Source organism: Oryctolagus cuniculus, chromosome 13 (genome assembly GCF_964237555.1).
Source record: "Oryctolagus cuniculus chromosome 13, mOryCun1.1, whole genome shotgun sequence".
Taxonomy (NCBI): Eukaryota; Metazoa; Chordata; class Mammalia; order Lagomorpha; family Leporidae; genus Oryctolagus; species Oryctolagus cuniculus.
In genome coordinates, this window is record NC_091444.1 from 91,042,824 (window position 1) to 91,063,218 (window position 20,395).

At 41.9% G+C, this 20,395-nt stretch overlaps 1 protein-coding gene across 14 annotated transcripts in view; it reads right to left on the reverse strand.

Annotated features, from left to right (window-relative positions):
* The window catches only part of LOC100342241 (WW domain-containing adapter protein with coiled-coil), a 100,555-nt gene that overhangs the window by 24,000 nt on the left and 56,160 nt on the right, over nt 1–20,395 (reverse strand). For 8 of the 14 annotated variants that reach the window (XR_011381649.1, XM_070055892.1, XM_070055896.1 and 5 more), the window contains exons 6-10: nt 20,156–20,268; nt 7,133–7,378; nt 4,281–4,403; nt 3,066–3,214; nt 1,740–1,873 (exon numbers count right to left, since the gene is read on the reverse strand). Coding sequence is in view for 12 of the 14 variants with exons in the window: in XM_070055892.1 (XP_069911993.1) it covers nt 1,740–1,873; nt 3,066–3,214; nt 4,281–4,403; nt 7,133–7,378; nt 20,156–20,268 (765 nt within the window). In the remaining 2 variants the exon portion in view is untranslated. Of the gene's footprint in view, nt 1–1,739; nt 1,887–3,065; nt 3,215–4,280; nt 4,404–7,132; nt 7,379–20,155; nt 20,269–20,395 lie in introns of those variants that run through there. The other 6 variants (XM_070055897.1, XM_070055895.1, XM_070055890.1 and 3 more) reach the window with 3 other exon arrangements.

Below are 20,395 nucleotides of genomic sequence, written 5' to 3' on the forward strand. Positions count from 1 at the left end.
GTATGAGTATCTGCCTCTGAAATAAATCTTAAGAATAGATAAAGATCACCCACTTTTGAAGAGTTTTAACTTTATTTATTTAAGAGGCAAAGAGACAGAGCTCTCCCATTTACTCCCTCACTCCTTAAATGCCTGCAGCAGCTAGGACTGGGTCAGGCTGAAGTTAGGAGCCAGGAACTCAGTCTCCCACGTAGCTGACAAGTACCCAGACACTTTTGCCATCATCTGATATCTCCCCAGGACACACATTAGCGGGGAAGCTGGAACTGGAAATGGATCCCGAATTCAAATCCAGGCACTGGGACACAGGGCACAGACATCCCAAGGAGAAACTTAGCTCCCACATCATATGTGCGCCCCCATGAATGTGACAAATGACACCCAAAGGCTGTTAGCCTAAAGCTAGTGTAAGGGGCACATTCAAAGCTAGAGAAACCTCCCTTGCAATTGACTGCCTATCTTCCTTCCCCTTCATGTTGTATAATATGACTGTTATGACCAGTTTTCCTCCCCAACCTGTTCATCTGTAGTGCCTACCTAATGTTGACGCCACTGCCATCTCAAGCTACCACTGCCGCCGGACTCTCTTCCGCTGCCCAACACAGAGCCCCCGCCGCCACCTGCTTCACTGCTGCCCATGGCGTCAGCACCGCCACTCCTACTTGCTTCCTTGCCAGCCACTGACGCTCCTGACCGCCGGACTCTGCACCAGAATGGCCCTGCCGCCACCTTGTCTTTCCTCACCACCACCGCTGCCTGCCCAGGAACTGCGCTGTCCAAAGTAGGACGCCCACCTCTTCCTGGTTCTCCTGGTCCTTGGCCGCTGCTGCCACCAACGAAGACTGAGGCTTCCCACCTAGCAAGCCCCAGGCTTCAGTTAGGCCGGGGCAGAGCTGCCCTTCCCCGCCCAGGACGCCTGACACGGAGCCGCCACCACTGCCTCTATCCAAGCCACCGCTCACCCTCACTACCGCTGCCTCCTTCACCACCACTGCCCAGGCCTACAGCAACACCGGGCCCACCTACCTCTGCTTCCTCGCTGATTGCCGACTTCTCGGTTTCTTAGAAGAATTGCTACCACCACCACTGCATCCTTCCTCGCTGCCGCCCGCTGATGAACTGAGCCGCCCCGCCCACGACGTTTATGTGACCCCAACACTACACACGCTGACCCTGACGCCACACACGAAGCTAGGACGCTGACGCTGACCCCGACGCCCCATTTGAATCAACAAGTTTCATTTCAAGTTGATTACTAATGAACACATGAAGTGAAAACACATATAGTGGCAAATAGCAGATCTGAAAACCAATCTGTTTAGGTCAAGAACAAGCTATAAGGAAAGCCTGCCACACACCGGTTGGTAAACACTGGCCCACGTTTGCGGTGTGCGATCATAGCTTCAATACACTCAATGAAAACTGCTATGAGGTCAGAAGTGATCTAATTCCAACAAATAAAGGAAAATCAGATGTCTTTTTTGCAAGTATGACATAATCCCACCTACTGTAAAGTCTAAAGAAAAGGGCCACTGGCTTCAAAATAACCCAGGCCGCTCTGCGGGAGACAGCATTCCTTCCCTTTGTTGTATGGAAGATCTGTCTTTGTACACTGCTAAGCCTGGCTGTCCATGACCTCTCCCAAGACCAGGTTCTAGTCTCCATAATCACAGCTGAACAATGCACTCTCTGTCATTTTAAAGAAAACCACAAGGCAGTTTCAACACACATCAACTTACCTTGAGCACTGAAGACTTCGAGGAGAGATGGGTTCATGAGCTTGCTGCTTGTCAGCAGTCACAGGCTGCTGTGGGGCTGACTGGGGCACTGGTCCTTGCTTATCTACTGGAGTACTAACCTGAAACAGCAAAACCTGGTGAGGAAGGCTTCAGGCACACCGACAGCATCGAAATTAGAGCAAAGTCAAAGTGTTACTGTCAATGAAACTTCCTATCATTTCTACTCTCCAGTGATTTTAACAGTTGTCTTAATTCTGTTTCACAATAAAATTGTTACTACTGGATACAAGCATATTTAATTGTAAAAATTAAAGTTAGGTTCTCAATCCAATCCATATCTTGCCCCCAGCAAACCTAGCTAACAATCTTTAAGACTCTTGAATCCAGAATTTTAAAAGAAGTTATCAAATGCCACATAGCTAGAAGACAGTCTAAGTTTTGAAACTTAAATCATAAACTAGTTCAAGGTCAAAACCATAAAATTACACAACAGCCCAAGAAACTACTTTAGACTTTTCACTACAGCTTTCCTTCCAATCTACTCTAATCTCTCTTCAGTTACTGCTACTTCTGTAATCAAAACAAAGCAATAAAACCAATTATCTATGTTCATACAAACATGCACGCTCAGATTTCAATAACTTCTTGAGAAAATACAGAGTGGCCCAACCACAGAATGAGCTACAGCCCGTCTCTGAATAACAGAGATGTTTATCACCCCATACAGGTTTATGGCTGCCTATGGGACATGTATATTATTTTTAATCAGGAGCCAGAGAGGGAAGAAAAAAAAAGTAGTTTACAATAAAAGCCCCAAATTACAGCAACAAGGCAAAAACAGAGGGAGGCGTTTTGATCAAGTCATGTCCTAAAGCAACAGGGTTTTTGATTTCTAAGAATTCACCCAAAACAAATCTAAGTAGTCTTGACGCTTCAGAATATTAACAACCTGTCATTTCTAATCAAAAAGTCTTTTCATAAAGAACATATTATTTAGGAAGTTCCACATAAGTTCAAATATCCAAGTATTCTTTAAACCAACTTGAAAAGGAACTTTGAAAGTTACGAACTGACCTCCATTGCTTAAGGGATCTGATGCAGTGATTTTCTCAGGGACTAGAAAACTAATATTAGCATGCATTTCACTTTTAGGCACTATTTTTAAACAGACTGAAGATAACTTCTAAGCTCTAGAAATAAGATCTGTTTGCTGAAACTCACATTTTGCTTGCTCCCTCATCAAAATGCTGATAAATAATAAGGTTACTCAAAAATTAACAGTTGTTAACTTGGAACTTTCGCGAATTTCCCTCAGAAGTGACATACCTTTGGCTGTGATGAAACAGGAGGAGTACTAATCAAAGGTTTGATAGGGATTGTGTTAGTCTGAGGTGTGCTTATTCTTGGAGACACATATGATCTTGGGGATGACGCATCAGACGTTAAAGACATTGGAGACTGATTAGATGGCTGGGCTGTGAAAGAGCGAAGTAACTGATTTTAAATAAACCAAGAATTTTTGTAGTATGTGGTGAAGTTCTCTGCATCACTCTACTAGGTCCCCCAAAGAACACTTACCCAACCAAGTCAGAAACCAACATCCCACGTGGACTCACTGACTAAACGAGCTCTGTGTCAGAGCTCAGCACACCCAGCACAGGACTCCAAGGCCACAGCAAGGAGTTGAGCCTGAGCCTAACCTCACACAGCAGCCCCTCAGCACCCTCATTGCTTCGCTGAGGCTCGGGCACTGTCCTGTGCTCAGTCTCCTGCCACACAGCCTAGTAAAAGGACTTCAAGAGCCTTTGTGCTACTCTACTTGAAGAGGGACCACTAGTTCAAGGCAAGAACTGGGTTGTTTCCATATCATGTAGCCAAAAGTCACCCGACATCAGGACAGGCATTATGCAAATTGTTGCTTGAGACACCAGATCCCAGCTGGGCAAGCCTGGTTCAGCTCCTAGCTCCTATGCTTCTGATATACCTCCCTGCTAACAGTCCTGGGGGGCGGCAGAAGATGGCCCAAACACCAGGTTCCTGAGCCCCGCATCTGAGACCTGGATGGAGTTCCAGGCTCCTGGCTTTGGCCTGGCCCAGTCCCAGCTGTTGCAGCCAGTTAGAGAGTAAACCACTGGACAGAAGATCTCTTTGTCTCTCCCTCTCAAATATAATGTGTATGTGTGTGTGTGTGTGTGTGTGTGTATTTAGAATAATCAAACATCGACCTGCCCAAACTTCAGCTCTTCAAATATATAACAATGCTTTCTGAAGATTGAAGGCATATCACAGTATATTTTCAGCTTTGGAGTAAAACACTTTTATTAGCAACTTAAATCACACTATATTACAGATTTACAGTAATACCTTAAGATAAATTCCAAAGCATCATCTAAAAACATTACAAAAGGGAAATACATATACTACTATAATGCTAGTGTTACCAAAACCAGCTAAAATAAAGATAGCTAATCTTTAAAGAAGTTTTTAAGAAGTGCTGATAAAATTCCAGACAATTGTAGATATTTCTAAGAATACGGATACATTGTGTTGAGAGCTGTGCAGCTTGAGAGATCAGAGAGGTTATGTTGAAAGCAGATGGTCCAGCAGTAAGAAACTTATGAATTATGGACTGCAGTGAAGCCTGGGTCACAGCTGCTGTAAGAACTAAAAACATTACTTCCTAAATTCAAACAGAAGCACAGAGGCCTACAAAGCATTAGTAACAACCTGGAAACTTGAACAGGACTGGGAAAACAGCTGAAGCACTTACAACTGGAACTCTTGAAATAAAAACCTAGAAAATGGGTGATGGCGTGCACTGTGGTATAGTGGGTCAGGCCACTGCCTGCAATGCCAGTGTCCTCTACAGGTGCCGATTCCAGTCCCAGCTGTTCTACTTCTAACCAGTTCCCTGCTAATGGGCCTGGGAAAGTAGCAGAAGACTGTCTAAGTGTTGGGGCCTGTGGGAGACATGGATTGAGTTCCAAGTTCCTAGAACAGTTTGGCCTAACCTCAGATACTGTGGTCACTCGGGAGTGGAAGATCTTTCTTGGTTAACTCAACCTTTCAAATAAATGAATCTTTAAAACAAGAGAATCAGGGGCCAGCGCCGTGGCTCACTTGGTTAATCCTCCGCCTTGTAGCACCAGCATCCCATATGGGTGCTGGGTTCTAGTCCCGGTTGCTCCTCTTCCAGTCCAGCTCTCTGCTGTGGCCCGGGAGGGGAGTGGAGGATGGCCCAAGTGCTTGGGCCCCTGCACCCGCATGGGAGACCAGGAGGAAGCACCTGGCTCCTGGCTTCGGATCGGCGCAGCACCGGCCATAGGGGCCATTTGGAGAATGAACCAATGGAAGGAAGACCTTTCTCTCTGTCTCTCTCTCTCTGTGTATATAACTCTACCTGTCAAATAAATAAGTAAAAATAATAAAAAGAACCAAGATAAACAACAAAGAACAAAAACCTAGAAGATGGAATATAACGGGTGTAAGGATTTAAGATGGGGGCCGGTGCTGTGGCATAGCGAGTAAAGCCGCTGCCTCAAGTGACAGCATCCCATATGGGCACTGGTTCATGTCCCAGCTGCTCCACTTCCCATCCAGCTCTCTGCTATGGCCTGGGAAAGCAGTGGAAGATGGCCCAAGGACTTGGGGCCCTGTAGCCATGTGGGAGACGACCCAGAAGATGCTCTTGGCTTCAGATCAGTGCAGCTCCAACCATTGTGGCCAATTGGGGAGTGAACCAGCAGATGGATGACCTCTCTGCATCCCCTTCTCTCTTTGTAGAACTCTTTCAAATAAATAAATAAATCTTAAAAAATATGCTGCCTGTTCCACTTCTGATCCGGCTTCCTGCTAATGTGCCCAGGAAGGCAGCAGTGACAGCTCAAGTAGTTGAGCCCCTGCCCTCCATGTGGGATACTAGGCTAGAGTTTCTGGCTCCTAGCATCAGCCTGGCTCAGGCATTGGCTACCTACCATGGCCGCATAGGAAGTAAATCAGAGAATGGATGATCCCTCTCTTTCTGTGTCACTATGCCTTTCAAATAACTAAATCTCTTAAAAAATATTGAAAAAGATTAAAAATAATCTGAGGTAGATAGAAACTGAGTGAGTTTACAATAAAGATAAATTAAGATCTACCATTAAAACTCCTCTGTGTGAGACTTTTTAGAAAACACTAGAGCGTGTTCTCAGAACTGTGGGTTATCCCAAAAACCTAGCCAATTTTATGGGAAGTGCACAGGGCAGTATATAAGATTAACCAGATTAATGGCTGTTATTTCATACGATTTTTTTTTATTTTTAGAAAAGTAGCCACTCAAACCCTTCAGCTATACCCATTCCAACAACCTTTTAATTAAGAGTGAACAGAAAAAAAATGGTACTTAGGAAACCATGTACTTCTGATACTTAAGAGGCCAGAATTAAACATTGTAATTAATCAGGAAAAATGGCAAAATTTTATCCAGTACCTATCCTTTCTCAGAAAATGTTTCAAGTATTTTATGTAACTACCTGAACTCCTCATTTCCTAGTACTTAGCACTTACAGAAGTGATTCATCTCTAGTAACTACCAGATACATAGCAAGTCTTGAAAAATATACACAAATGTAACCCAATTATATGCCATGGCTTTAAACTATGTGGAACATAAATTCTAAATTCTGAGAAGTTCAAATATAAGGGAAAAAAGACTAGTACTAAAGCAGAGATTTACTAATTTTATACAACACAAATACATTTTACAATTTTTTTTTTTAATTTGACAGAGTTAGATAGTGAGACAGACAGAGAAAGGTCTTCCTTCCATTGGTTCACTCCCCAAATGGCTGCTACGGCCAGAGCTATGCTGATCCGAAACCAGGAGCCAAGTGTTTCTTTCTGGTCTCCCATGTGGGTGCAGGGGCCCAAGCACTTGGGCCATCCTCCACTGCCTTCCTGGGCCACAGTAGAGAGCTGGACTGGAAGAGGAGCAACCGGGACTAGAACCCGGTGCCCATATGGGATGCCGGCACTGCAGGTGGAGGACTAACCAAGTGAGCCACAGTGCTGGCCCCCATAAATACATTTTAAATGCCTTTTTACTATGGGGGCAGGCTTTTAGTCTAGCAGTTAAGAATGCCTGGGTTTTGATTCTCAGCTCTGTTCCAAATTCCAGCTTCCTGCTAATGCACACACTGGAAGGCAGCAGGAGACAGCTCAAGTACTTGGGTCCTTGTTGCCTACATGGGAGACCTGGACTTCATTCCTGGCTCTTATTCCTGCCTTGCCAACAGTCATGGCAGGTCATTTGGTGAGTGAAACAGCTGGATGGGAGCTCACTGTTGGTCTGTCTCTCAAATCTTTTTGGGGAAAAAAAAAACATGATAACCATTGTTACTATGAAAATTTACCTTCATTTATTTTGGAAATGTCCACATTAGAATTATTAAGCTGCAGTGTAGCTTGCAAAGCAGGAAGCAACTGTCTAAGAAGATTTGGGTCCTGAAGTAATGGAGGTACTGATGACTGCAGAACAGGAGAAACGGGGACTGCTGAAGCGGATGTCGGAGGTGCAGACGTGGGATTCAGTCCAGAGGCAGAAGACGTGGAAGGAGTTGTGCAAGAATGTGATACTGCCTTATCTCCTGGTGCAGATTCTAAATAAATAAGACAATATGGCTGAAAAAAGTTACCTGAATTTGGCAAAGCAGAACAAGCATACGTATGAGAACTGGCATCTGAAACGTCTAATTCCATTTAGTCCGTACAATGGAGTGCACAAAGTGCTCAGTAAGTACCTGACCAGGTGACATAAATGCAAGTCACAAAACCTGATACCGCATTCCTATGTGTGACATACGAAGCGCTGAGCTCTGCCTACTGGGAATGCCGTCGTGAACAGTTATTTTAACCGCATATTGAAACAGCTTCCATGATGATAAAGGAACAATTCTACGTGACTAGATTTAGATACTTAGTAAAATAAGGTGGAAAAAAATGTTATGACCATGGCAGCAATCTACCTATGTAAGACAATGGCCTTACTCTACAAGTCAGGACAGACATCACAGCAGTCACCTCCCATACAGACTGAGGATGTCACGTACTAGAGATCTGTATTAGCCGAGTTTCAGAACTACAAAGTTCCCTGCTGTAATATTACACGAGGCCATGATTTATCTGTTTGTGTCATTTATAGATTATCAGCACTAAAATGAACTCTTCTACTAGTAAAACATTTAGTATTTAGAAATTAAAAAAACATAAAACACGCATGGAAAATGGAAAATCATGAATATTTGGAAGTTTCTATTTCAAACTCGTTCTTTATGGAGTCTGGATGCAACAACAACCAAAGCCCTAACAGTGCTTCTGAAACATATGACAAGCTGGTAATGTAAATTATAAATGCTCTAAAGATTCCTGCGGTGGCTGAAGAACACAATAAGCAAGACAAGTTGTCAGATAAAATCAATTTAAGGTGGACTCAACTTTTTATTTAAGTCTTTAAAAGATTTTTAAAACTACAAGGAAGGTTTTTATAGTTTCAAAAAGCTTAACAATTACATCCAAAGTATTAGCAGTCATAGTATTTTTAAAAACTTCTATAAATCAAGACTATTCAATAGGAAAGCGTTTTTAAAACAAGACAAAAAGATTTTAGCAAACACTTGAATGGCTAAGAAATGCAAAAAAAAAGATGCTCAACTTCATTAATGAACACAAAAACATAAGAGGAAGATACTCATTTATCTCACCACAGTAGCAAAAATGTAAAGCTTAACAATGCCAACTGTTGGCAAGAAGCAAAGCAAGGCTTACTTCACATTTCTAATGGAGAACACCCGCATCAGAGAGCCACTTGGCATTTCTAGAAAAGCTGTCCATAAACACCCTTTCAGGATCCACTCTCTGTCTTAGGTGTACACCCTCAGAAGAACTCAGAGATGTAAGGCAGGTTGTAAGAAAGAGCACCACACCTGCTTTATTTCAGCACAACACCGGAAGCACATGGATGCCCAGACAAGACAAAGAGCACAAAATGCCATCTTCATGCCACGAAATTGTCAACACAGCGGGGCTCTAATGCAAGAACACAGACCCTCAGGCAGCAACACACACTCCACACTCTGACGAGGCTGGTCTGAAGACCAAAGAAGGACACTTGTCAAAGCTTTTTTTTTGTAGACAGTTAAAATAGCACATACAACATATGACCTTTAGACTTGTTATGAAGTCATGCAGGTTTCAGGAGTATCACAGTTGAGCAGTAACTTTAAATCTTCCTTTTCAACTCTCAGAACTAAACATTCACCATCCTTCACATTCCTGGACAGGCGCCAAATTACTAGCAAGCTTACGGAAAAGGGGCTCCCCATCAGTCTTTGTACAACACTATTACAATGGTCATCAGAATTAGGGACAACAGCTCTCTACAAATGACACATCTCAGAGCTAATTTCCATGCATTTCAAAGACTGGTGCTACCCATGCTCCACTGGGTAGGGCTAAGACACTCTTCTCTTCTAAGGCATGCATCTTAAAGCCTGGTCCTAGATCCAGCAGACTTTGTGCTTGGCTTTTGCTGGTCTGAATTGATAGACAAATATCAATAAACCCAAATGAAATGATAAAACATGCATGCTGTATCAGCACATTTCTCCAGATGATATCCCTTCAAGGTTCTTCCACACACAGCTTATGGACATGTTGATTAACGTTCACAATGAAGTTCAGTTCTGTGTTTTTACTTACTGCACAAACAGTTAAATTAGTACTTACAGTCCTCTGAAACTATCCTCACTCTGTCACCTCACAGATTTTCTTCTTTTTAACAGAGAAAAGAAGGTAGAAGGAGATGCAAGGTGTTTTCAATTTTGCCTGAGTGCTGTCCAATCTTTTCACAGACTTGCAAAGTTACACAGGACCGTCCAGCCCCTGGCCCACAAAATTAAATCCATAGCAGGCCAGTTTTTTAGCTGATAATTCTGTTTGATCTGCGCATGATACTAGAAATATCCAAATGGTCCTCAGTAGATAAAAGGGCCCCTATCCCTTAAAAAATTTTCAGTTGGCCCCTCATGTCAAGCAAAGGAAACACTCCAAATCAGAAAGCCAATATGCATCACTTCAAAGGAACAAAAGTAACAAAAACTTCAACACCCCTAATTTCCAATTACAACAGGGTTATTTATCCTGACGACTGACTTTTTCAATTTTGTGAGAAATTACAAATGAGAAAATCAGTGTGGAAATCAGAGGAGTCTTCTTCAGACATGGGTGAGCATTGGGGAAAGGACATCTCTGGAAGTCGGTAGTTCTCTGCTAAAAGGTTTGGTTTTACATGTAAGTTCTCAATAAACAGGAACAGGATCACCTCGGAAGGTTAAGGCCCTTGCCTCTATCTGATGAACCTAGGGATCTGTGAGAAGTTCAACGTGAGACTCTGAAGAAACAGAGTAAACCTCCAAAAAAATTGTAAAAGACGGCACAAGGCAAGGCGGAGTACAGAGTGGAGTAAGAACAAAACCAGAGAGAGCCACGACTGTTCAGACAGGGTCTCAGAATGCCATGCTCCCCATTTGTCACAGCCTCCAGGCCTCCCACAGGACACACCACATAAACACTCCTTCAGAGAGCTGCAGCTTATTCAAAGTTTGTTCTATCAGATGTTTCAAAGTACACATGTACCTGAATGTAACACAAATGTAGCAATGCGAGTCCAAGTTTCATATTGAAGGTGCTGGTTGGGTAGCACTCCCCTGTGCTCAGAGAGCCCTCAGATCCACCACACTGCCCAGCACCTTTTTACCGTGTAACAGTAATTTTCCCTCCCTTCTACTTCACCATAGCTCCTGCAGGAATGGAATCTTGCTTTATTTGCCTTGGTCAGCCCTAGTGCAAGAATTGGAACTGGCACCAGAATGACACCAACATAGATTCGTTGACTGGATGCCTGGTTCTGCTACACAGGCATGGGTACCTATCTATGCATGCTCCATTTCTTAATCTCTTTTGAAGACATTTTAAACTTACTTTTCCAGTTGACATCTCTATGACTTTAGGCCTCTAACCAATTCTGCAACACACACAACTGTGTTATCCACTGTATATCCCTTTTGAATAGGTAAAACTGCTTTCCCTCCTTTTATGCTTGTAATTATGAACTGATGTGTATTTCCAGTTACTGCCAGAGGGGGAGGGAACTGCAAAAGTACTTGTTACTACAACGTATTAAAGACTGAACCTAGAATAGCATCGCAACTATTCTAAGGATCCTTTTAAAATACCCCAAAGAACATAAACCAAAGTTTGTGAGCTATTTTTCTTTGTGATACACAATACAATCTAAAAAGATATTGATAAAAACAGCACTTTTATCATTAACTTCCTAGGGTTTTGACGGTCCTGTGAACAGGACACTAAAGCTCAAACACCCTGCTTTCTACCCTCTGCAGTGGGTGGTGCACCACAGGAGACGTGGAACACGTTTTGAAGGAAAGCAAACGACACAGTAAGCATAGCAGAGAAAACAAGGCAGCCAGGCCCAGTCTCTGCTCTGCGTCTTCCTATGATTTGCATTTCAAGTTACTTTACATACACATAATGAGTATCTTTAGGCATGTATCCTTTCAGAACCTTTTCCATGTATTTATAAATGTACATAAATTTGCTTTACAACAAAGATATTAACTTTTTCAACTCATCTCACATTAAGCTAAAAAAAATAATCGCACTATACAGACAAAACATTAGTGCATTTTTAAACCTTTGACAGATTTTGAAAAACTGACTTCCACATGAACATTACCACCTTGCACGTTCCCACCAACTGTTTCTCCACATCCAAACAGTAACTGTCACTAACCATGAGGCAGAACAGCAGCTCACGTTTTACCCTTAGTTTTCATTATGTATTGGCAATCTTATCCTTGCAATGCTTTTACGCTGGTACAACATACCAGACAAAATGGTCCACTCTAAGTGTACAATGCAGGGACGTTAAGTACATGTCAGTCTTGTGCACTGACCACCACCATACATCTCCAGAACCTGTCCATCTTCCCACACACTGCCCACTACGTGGTTAACTCCTCACTCACACTCCCCGCCAGCTCCTGTACCCACTATTCTGTCTCTACAGGAATTTACCCACTCGAGTCGTGGCATCTACACGCAGTCATACCCATATTTATCCTTGTGTTGCTGCCTTGTTCCTCAAGGCTCATCCATGCTGTGGCATGGTATCAGAGCTCCATTTCTTTTATGGTGGCTAAGGCTGCACATACACAGTATCACACTGTTCATCTTCTCATATCCGATGGCGATGGACGCTGGGATTGTTTCTATCTAGTATCTGTTGTCAATAATTGCTACCAACAGTGGTGTCTCTGCCTTTATCCAGGAGCGAAACTGCTGGATGCCACAGGTAATCCTCTCTTAATTCTTTGAGAAACTGCCAAACTGTGTTCCACAGGGGCTCTATCATAAGCAATGCACGGGGTTCCCAATTTCTCTACATCCTAAAACAAACAAATTGCTCTTTATTTCTACTTTAAAAAAACCACAACTACTCATACTAATGGGCATGACAGGCACGGAATTGTGGTTCTGATTTGCATTTCCCTGGTGATTAACGATGCTGACCATCTTCTCATGTGTCCACTGGCCACTAGAATATGTTCTCTGGAGAAGTATCACTTAGGTAAAGTCTGCCCACATTTGAACTGGGTTTTCTGTTGTTACTGTTAGACTCCTTTATATATTCTAGATATTAACCCTGTATCACATTTATGATTTATAAATATTTTCTCACTCTAGGGTTGCCTCTTCTTGACTGTATCCCTTGATACACAGAGGTTAATACTGGTGAACTCAAATTTATTTTTCCTTTAGTTGCCTATGCTTTTGGTGTCATATTCAAGAAATCACTGATAAAAAGTAACATCACGAAGATAAGCCTCCTATAGTTTTTTCGATTTTCTTTGACCCAATGTTCTGTATAAATTCTTAACGTATCTTATCAAAATACTATAAATATTTTCTCCCAAAAGTTGTCTGTCAGTTTACTGTACCTCTGTTATAAAGAAATCTTAGATGTCTTACCTGGTCAAATTTATCAACTTTTTAAAAGGCAAATGCATTTTAGGTCTTAAGAAGGTCTTCCTGGGGCCAGCTCTGTGGCACAGGGGTAAAGCCGCTGCCTGCTGTGCTGGCATCCCAATTAGGTGCCAGTTCAAGTCCAGACTACTCCATTTCTGACCCAGCTCTCTGCTATGGCCTAGGACAGCAGCAGCAGATGGCCCCTAGTGCTTGGGCCCCTGCACCCACATGGGAGACCTGGAGGAAGCTCCAGGCTCCTGGCTTCACATCAGCCAGCTCCAGTCACTGTGGCCAACTGGGGAGTGAACCAGAAGACTTTTCTCGCTCTTTAAAGTAAATAAATCATATATTTAAAAAACAAAAGGTTTTCTTTAATTAGCATCAAATAATACCCAATGTTTTCTACAGTTAGTGTCATAGTTGTTTCTCATGCGTGCCTGTTCAAAATGCCACTTCTAAGAAGTTGATCATATACTATTTAGTTTAACTTATCAAGATTAAATTCCTCCACAAATATATACTCAGTTATTTAACAAATATTGGAGTAATTTTATGGTCAGTCTAATTGTTCATGATACTCAGTATTCCTAAATGTCATTTTAAAGCAAAGCATCTGAGGACTGAAGGGAATCCACTACAGCCAATTAATGAACTTCTACGGCTAATAACTTCACACATAATGAAGACTTCAGTTCATTCAAATTTCATGTAGTTGCCATGTACCATAAACACACACGAGAACTTTATTCTAGGTGACTCACACATCAAATTACTGCATGACACAAGATCTCCAGCCCGCCATGAGGAAGTGAGCCATGTGTTTAGACAGGCTAATCCTCTGAGACCTAAACCTCAGGTCATTGAACAGGTCTGCTTCGGTGGCTATTTTGTTTCACTTTCAAACTTATATATGCCACTGAATCCCAACTCTAAAATACTAAATGAGAAAACTGCTTTTTATGTTCATTAAATTCTTCTAGGGGCAGGCATTTGGCACAGCAGTTAAGACACTATCTGGGACAACTTCAGCCCACACTGGAGTGCTAGGTTTGAGTCCTGGCTCTAAGCTCCAGTCCAGCTTCCTGCTTATGTGCACCCTGGGAGGTAGCAGGTGATGGCTCAAGTAGTTGGGTTCCTGCCACTCACATGAGAGAACTGGATGGAGTTCTGGGCGCCTAGTTTTGACCTGGTACAGTTCCGGCTGTTGTAGGCTTTTCAAATAAATAAAACATGTTTTTAAAAAATTTATAATTCTGACACTTATTTGGCCATAGCAAGAAACAAGGACCCACACATCCCCTGCTTACTGTCATTTCACAAATCCAGAAGGGTCGAGAGTTAAGCCAGTTAGAAGGGTCATGAAGGCAGCTGATAAAAATCAGTTTTATGCTCTCTAAGGTAACAACTTCTCTATTACTTTGGTATATGGTTGCCAAACAAAGTGATCTCTCTTACCCCTAGATGCTCAAATGTTAACCCTCACAAACAGGCCTCAATGGGGACAACCTGAACCCTTCTTTTTACCCTAACACCAGCATTGTTCTCTACATTAAGCTGATGTTAAGTGCCCAGCTGAGATGTTTTAGATACACAACACATATATATTCATTCTTTTTTCTCCAAATACACCTTTTAAAAAGATTCATGTATTTATTTGAAAGTCAGAGTTACACATGGAGAGGAGAGCAGAGGGCGGGGAGGGGAAGGGAGAGAGACTGACTTCCATCTGCTGGTTCACTCTCCAACTGGCTGCAAGAGCTTGAGCCAAAGTGGGTGCAGGAGCCCAAGGACTTGGACCATCTTCCACTGCTTTCCCAGGCTATAGCAGAGAGCTGGATCAGAATGGAGCAGCTGGGACTTGAACCGGTGCCCATATGGGGTGCCGGCACTGCAGGTGGCAGCTTTAACCGCAACACCACAGTGCCGGCCCCCCAAATACATTTTTAAAACCATGACCTCTGCAGGAGCTTCCCCAATCCTCCTCAATACATCCATTACTACTCACACAGATATTTATCCATCCACAACAAACAGATGCCACTTATTATCAGTCAAGTACTAGGGACAGAGCTATGGCTAAGACAGACTCTGCTCTTGTGTTATTTAGTAAAACATAATTATCAATAAATAAAACATTATTTAATAAAACATGCTACCACTAGATACACCTTAACTACACTTAAAGCCAAGTGACCAATCTGATCTGAATCATCACCCTTTAACATGAATTATTTGTGGGGGAAAACCCCTGTGAAGATGAGAAGTCAGGGCTGGTGCTGTGGCACAGCAGGTAAAGCTACTGCCTGAGATGCTGGCATCCCAAATGGGCACCCGTTCGTGTCCCAGCTGCTCCATTTCTGATCCAGTTCCCTGCTGATGGGAAAAGCAGAAGATGGCCCAAGTGCCTGGGCCCCTGCCCCCCAATGTGGGAGACCAGGAGTTCTTAGCTCTGGCCATTGCAGCCATCTGGGGAGTGAATCATCGGATGGAAGCTCTCTCTCTGTAACTCTTTCAAATAAACAAATATTAAAAAAAAAAAAAAACAGGCCAGTGCTGCGGCTCAATAGGCTAATCCTCCGCCTGTGGCACCGACACCCCTGGGTTCTAGTCCCGGTTGGGGCACTGGATTCTGTCCCGGTTGCTCTTCCTCCAGGCCAGCTCTCTGCTGTGTCCTGGGAGTGCAGCGGAGGATGGCCCAAGTGCTTGGGCCCTGCACCCGCATGGGAGACCAGGAGGAAGTACCTGGCTCCTGGCTTTGGATCATTGCGGTGCGCAGGTCCCAGTGGCTATTGGAGGGTGAGCCAATGGTAAAGGAAGACCTTTCTCTCTCTCTCTCTCTCTCTCTCTCTCTCTCTCACTGTGCACTATGCCTGTCCAAAAACAAAAACAAAAAAAAACCAGAAAACAGGAAGCTCAACATGAGTAACATGGATATCTTCACTGAGGAAAAAAAAAATTTAGTGTAATGAACATAAATTCAGATTAAATTATCCACAGTGGTTTAACTGCAAAGAAATATCAGCTTTATCAGCCTGATTCCTCTAAATACTATGGTACTAAACAGCAGCTCTAAAGTAGTTTATGGCAGAATGTAAATGGCCTCATGTAAGATGACTGAGCAAACCATCTAGTGTGTAAACTAATTAAGCTTTCTTAATACTAACAAACCCAGAGTAACAAAATCATGTTACTTTCAGATAATGCTATCTGAAAATAGAAATCCTACAAACTGGTATCACCGATTACATTAAAACAGATTCTCTCTTAAATCTAAAACCAAAAGAAATTTTTAATTCAGAAATAGGCACTGAAAAGTCTAAGCTCTATCCATAAATTGATGGGAAGCACTGTTTCCACAAAACACCATGACAAAAGGAAAATCTGGACAATCATGTTCACTAAGGTTATATTTACCAAAAAAGTCTCTACCCTGAACTCCAAAATGCCAATCAGTAACTGGACTTAAAGTAATCAAGGAAACACTAACATTCCAGTATATGATGCTCCACCACTCCCATTCACTACTGCTTTTTCCAATTCAAAGACCAATATAGCAAAGAAAGCCACACACTCACACTGCAAGTCAATTTTAAATCTGACGGTACACAACCACTGTGTCGTAACACAATAAAAGGCATTGGGATAGTCAAAAAATGCCAATCACATCAAAACCCAAGGTCTTTTAACAGTGACAATATATGAAATTAGTAGCCTTAGGTATCCCAGCCTGTAATGCCATTGCATCGTAAACTATCAACCTCCATGGACATAAAATACTCAGTCTTATTCCAGAGTTCTTATTACAATAGAAACCTTCTGTTTGAATAGGAATAATATCACCCACAGTCCTACCACTTTACTACCTAGAACTTTTCGTTTTCTTGACTAAGAAAATTACATTTCCAGTTCATAGGCTATAGTCAAATGTATTAAATATACTCAAGATGAACATTAAAAATCATACTTGTACTATTTCTAAGTGTTAAAAAGCAGTGTGGGGGGGCATTACAGGATCCAAGGAAGCCACTGCCACACAGCCTGCTATCACAACTCTAAACAGAAGGCACTGAGGTAGCTAATTGTGTGTAAACAGCCCCCTGGGAATACGCTGCTAGCACCTAGCAAGTACACGCAGGGTGTTGGGTTCCACAACGTACACCAAGACAGCTTCCCACAACCAAGACCTGCCAGACTTAAAAATGCCACTAATGCTAAGAGAAACCCCAACAAGGTTTCTCAAAACAGACAGCATTCACTCTAACAAGCCACAGTTTAGAGTGGAAACATTCTACTCATAAGCTTTTCAATGTCAAGTTGTACTAACATATCCTTCAAAACTTAATGTATCTTCCCAAGCCTTCCCCCTCTTAGCCATCACACTTCTGTGGGTAGTCACCAACAGGTTTTCAGCCTCACCCTATGGATTGGACATACAGGAAAACCACCAACACTTTTTGATAGGCAAACTCAAACACTTAAATGGCTTACTGACCATTACCACCACAGCAACTACAGCTCACTTGATCATTAAAAAGGAAAAAGCAATGATACAAAGTGAAGTCCCTTCTCAACCATTTTTAAATGCCAAGGAAAAAAGGTGTTAGAGCAGAATTTCATTTCAACATGGCCACAGACCCACTAAACCCTCATTTGCTTAGGAATCAGCTTAAGTGCGCAGGTAAGAACCACAATTTCATTTATAGCAGAAAAGGATGAAAACTACCCACATGTCCACGGATAAAGAAGGTACAAAACAATGCAATTCTGGGCAGACAAGAGAGCAAATATACAATTAAAAATGCACATAAAAACACGGCCCTGAAATATTACTGGGGGTAAAACAACTCAAAGCCAGTAATATACAATCCCATTTTTGGTATAAAAGATACATACGTAATTTCAACACAAATTTATATGCACAAACAAAAAAGGGATAATTCCCAAAATGTTACTATGTCTTAGGGTTTAAAAAAAAAAACAAAAAAACCTTACCTGTCCTCTAATTTTTTTTTTAAATAAAAATGCCTTCCTTTGCAATCATGAAGAAGGGGCTGGTGTTGTGGCACAGCAGGTTAAACCACTGCCTGTGACACCAGCATCTCAGATCAGAGAGCCAACTCAAATCCTGGCTCCTCCACTTCCCATTCAGCTCTCTCCTAACGCACCTGGGAAAGCAGTGGTATACAAATGCTTGGGCCCCTGCCACCCTCATGAGACCTGGATGAAGCTCCTGGCTTTGGCCTGGCCCAGACACTGCAGCCATTTGGGAATGAAGCAGTGGATGGAAGATCTCTCTCTCTCTCTCTTGATATAACTCTGCCTTTCAAATCTTTTTTAAAAGGTCATAAAGAAAAAAGCAATAAAACTACTGAGTCTAAGAAACAGATGCATACCGATAAACAATTTAAAAACATAAAAATAGTTATTTTAACTTTCTGTCAGATCTTGATAATTTCTCCCTTCATTTATTACACCCAAAGGGAAAGGGGTTATTTTCAAAAAAAGATATTAGGCTCTGCTCTTTCTTCTCTTTGGGATCCTCACCCACTAAATAAAGAAGCTTGGCCCAATCCAGTGTTGTACAACTTCAGGATCTAGCCAGCAGGACAAGACACCTGCTGTGCCAACACATCTTTACTTACTTAAAAAAAGGGGGGGGGTGTTTTTCATCTCACAATAATCCTCTATGTGTGTACCCCCTCAGTTTGATCAGAATGCCCGGAAGCTGGGTGCTACTCATTTACTTCAAAAGGAAAGCCTCCTGTGCAGATCCCAATGATCCTGTGCAGAGTGACGAAGACTTCAGTGTGGGGCCTCTGTCACTCAGTGTGGGAGAGCTGACTCAGAGTGCCTAGCCCCAGGCTTCGGCAATGCCCAGTGCAGGCTGAGGACATTCAGGGAAAAACCAGCAGATGGAAGCATTCTCTGTCTCTCAAACAAGGGGGTGTGAGGAGGTGTGCTGTCTTGCTTTTGTTTGCCAAAAGTCAATTACTTAATATGAAACCCAAGTCTTCTGTCACAAAATAGTGTTCTTTAATTTCCAGTTACTTTAAATCAATGTTTTCTAAAAACTGAGTACAATTTCATTAATAAATTTAAAATTTTAATGTTCCTAGGAGAACATTTTGAACAGTCATCCAGAATTATGTTTTATCTTAAGTAATTTTCCCCCAAATAATCAGCATTCCTTCCTAAAATCAAAACACACCCCTAGTTTTTGTTAAGTTACAGAAGCAGGATTCAAATGCTCAAGTCTAAGAATTTCCAGAACCCATCATTTTTAAATTCTTTTCAAACCCAAAGCTCAGTAAAGAACTCAAGCATTCTACATGAAATTTAAATTTCATTCTGGGCAGAAGACAACACTGGGAATAGAATATCTTCAAGTGAAACTTCAAATTTAGAAAACAAATCAAAAAACAAATGTATAATGTTCGCTAAAAACCATTCTATTTGCATTAAATTTGCTTTCAAAAGAACAGTAGGACATGCCTACAATTTGGTTTATAAACGAGTACCTTAGAACAAAGGGCTCTATAAAAGTTTTTTAGGAAGCATTTTTATTACTGTTGTACAAGCTCCACACAGAGATGTCAGACAGACCTAGGATCAGGGAGAAATGCACATATTTTCCACTTACAAAGGGGTTACACCCTGACAAACCTGTTAAGTTGAAAAGATCATTAAATTGAAAATGCATATAATAACACCCAACCTACCAAAAATCACAGCTTTGCCTAGCCCACCTCAAACATGCTCAGAACACTTAAAAGTACCCTATGGCCTACGGCAGGGGGCAGGGAGGGGACAGAAGAGCACCATCTAGCACAAAGCCTATTTTATAGTAAAGTACTGCCTCATGTAATTTATTGAACTGCACTGAAAGTGAAACAAAAATGATTGTATGGGTATACACTTAGGCCACTGTAAGTAAAAAATCCTGAGTTAAACTATCTACATCCAAACAGACAAGTTTCTCATTGATAACAGTCATTATATCACTATGCCTGTACCCATGATTCAATTACTGGATTGAAATCCATTCAGTTTTGTATCTGGATAGAAAAGCCAATCCCAAACATAAGATATTATCATCTACCATCCTGATCACATTGTAGTCACTATGGGTGGTGAGATAGGCACGCATGTCCTATTCTACTGTGTACCCTTCATTTCTCAAGAAACAAACCGCGGGAGGCTGGGTAGGAAAGACTAAGCAGAGTGCTGGCTCTATTTACTTTAATTAATGCATAGCAATGCACAGATTTGTGATGTATGAATGACAGGAATAATCCAACATTACAGTGGTTAGAGACAAAATTAATACTTACTTCCACTGGCAAACCCACTAGTGGCTGTTGCCTGTATCACCTCTCTTCTGTAATCTCTATCTTTCGGGAAGCTATTAACTGCCATCTTGTTTGCTTCTTTTTGTCTCTGTTCTCTAAAAAAAAAAAATAGAAAATAGATAAGCCCATAAAAATCACATCAAGGACATGGGTACCCATAATAGCTCCTGCCAAATATTCAAACAGTATATACAAAATCAAAGAACTGAATATGGTCTATAA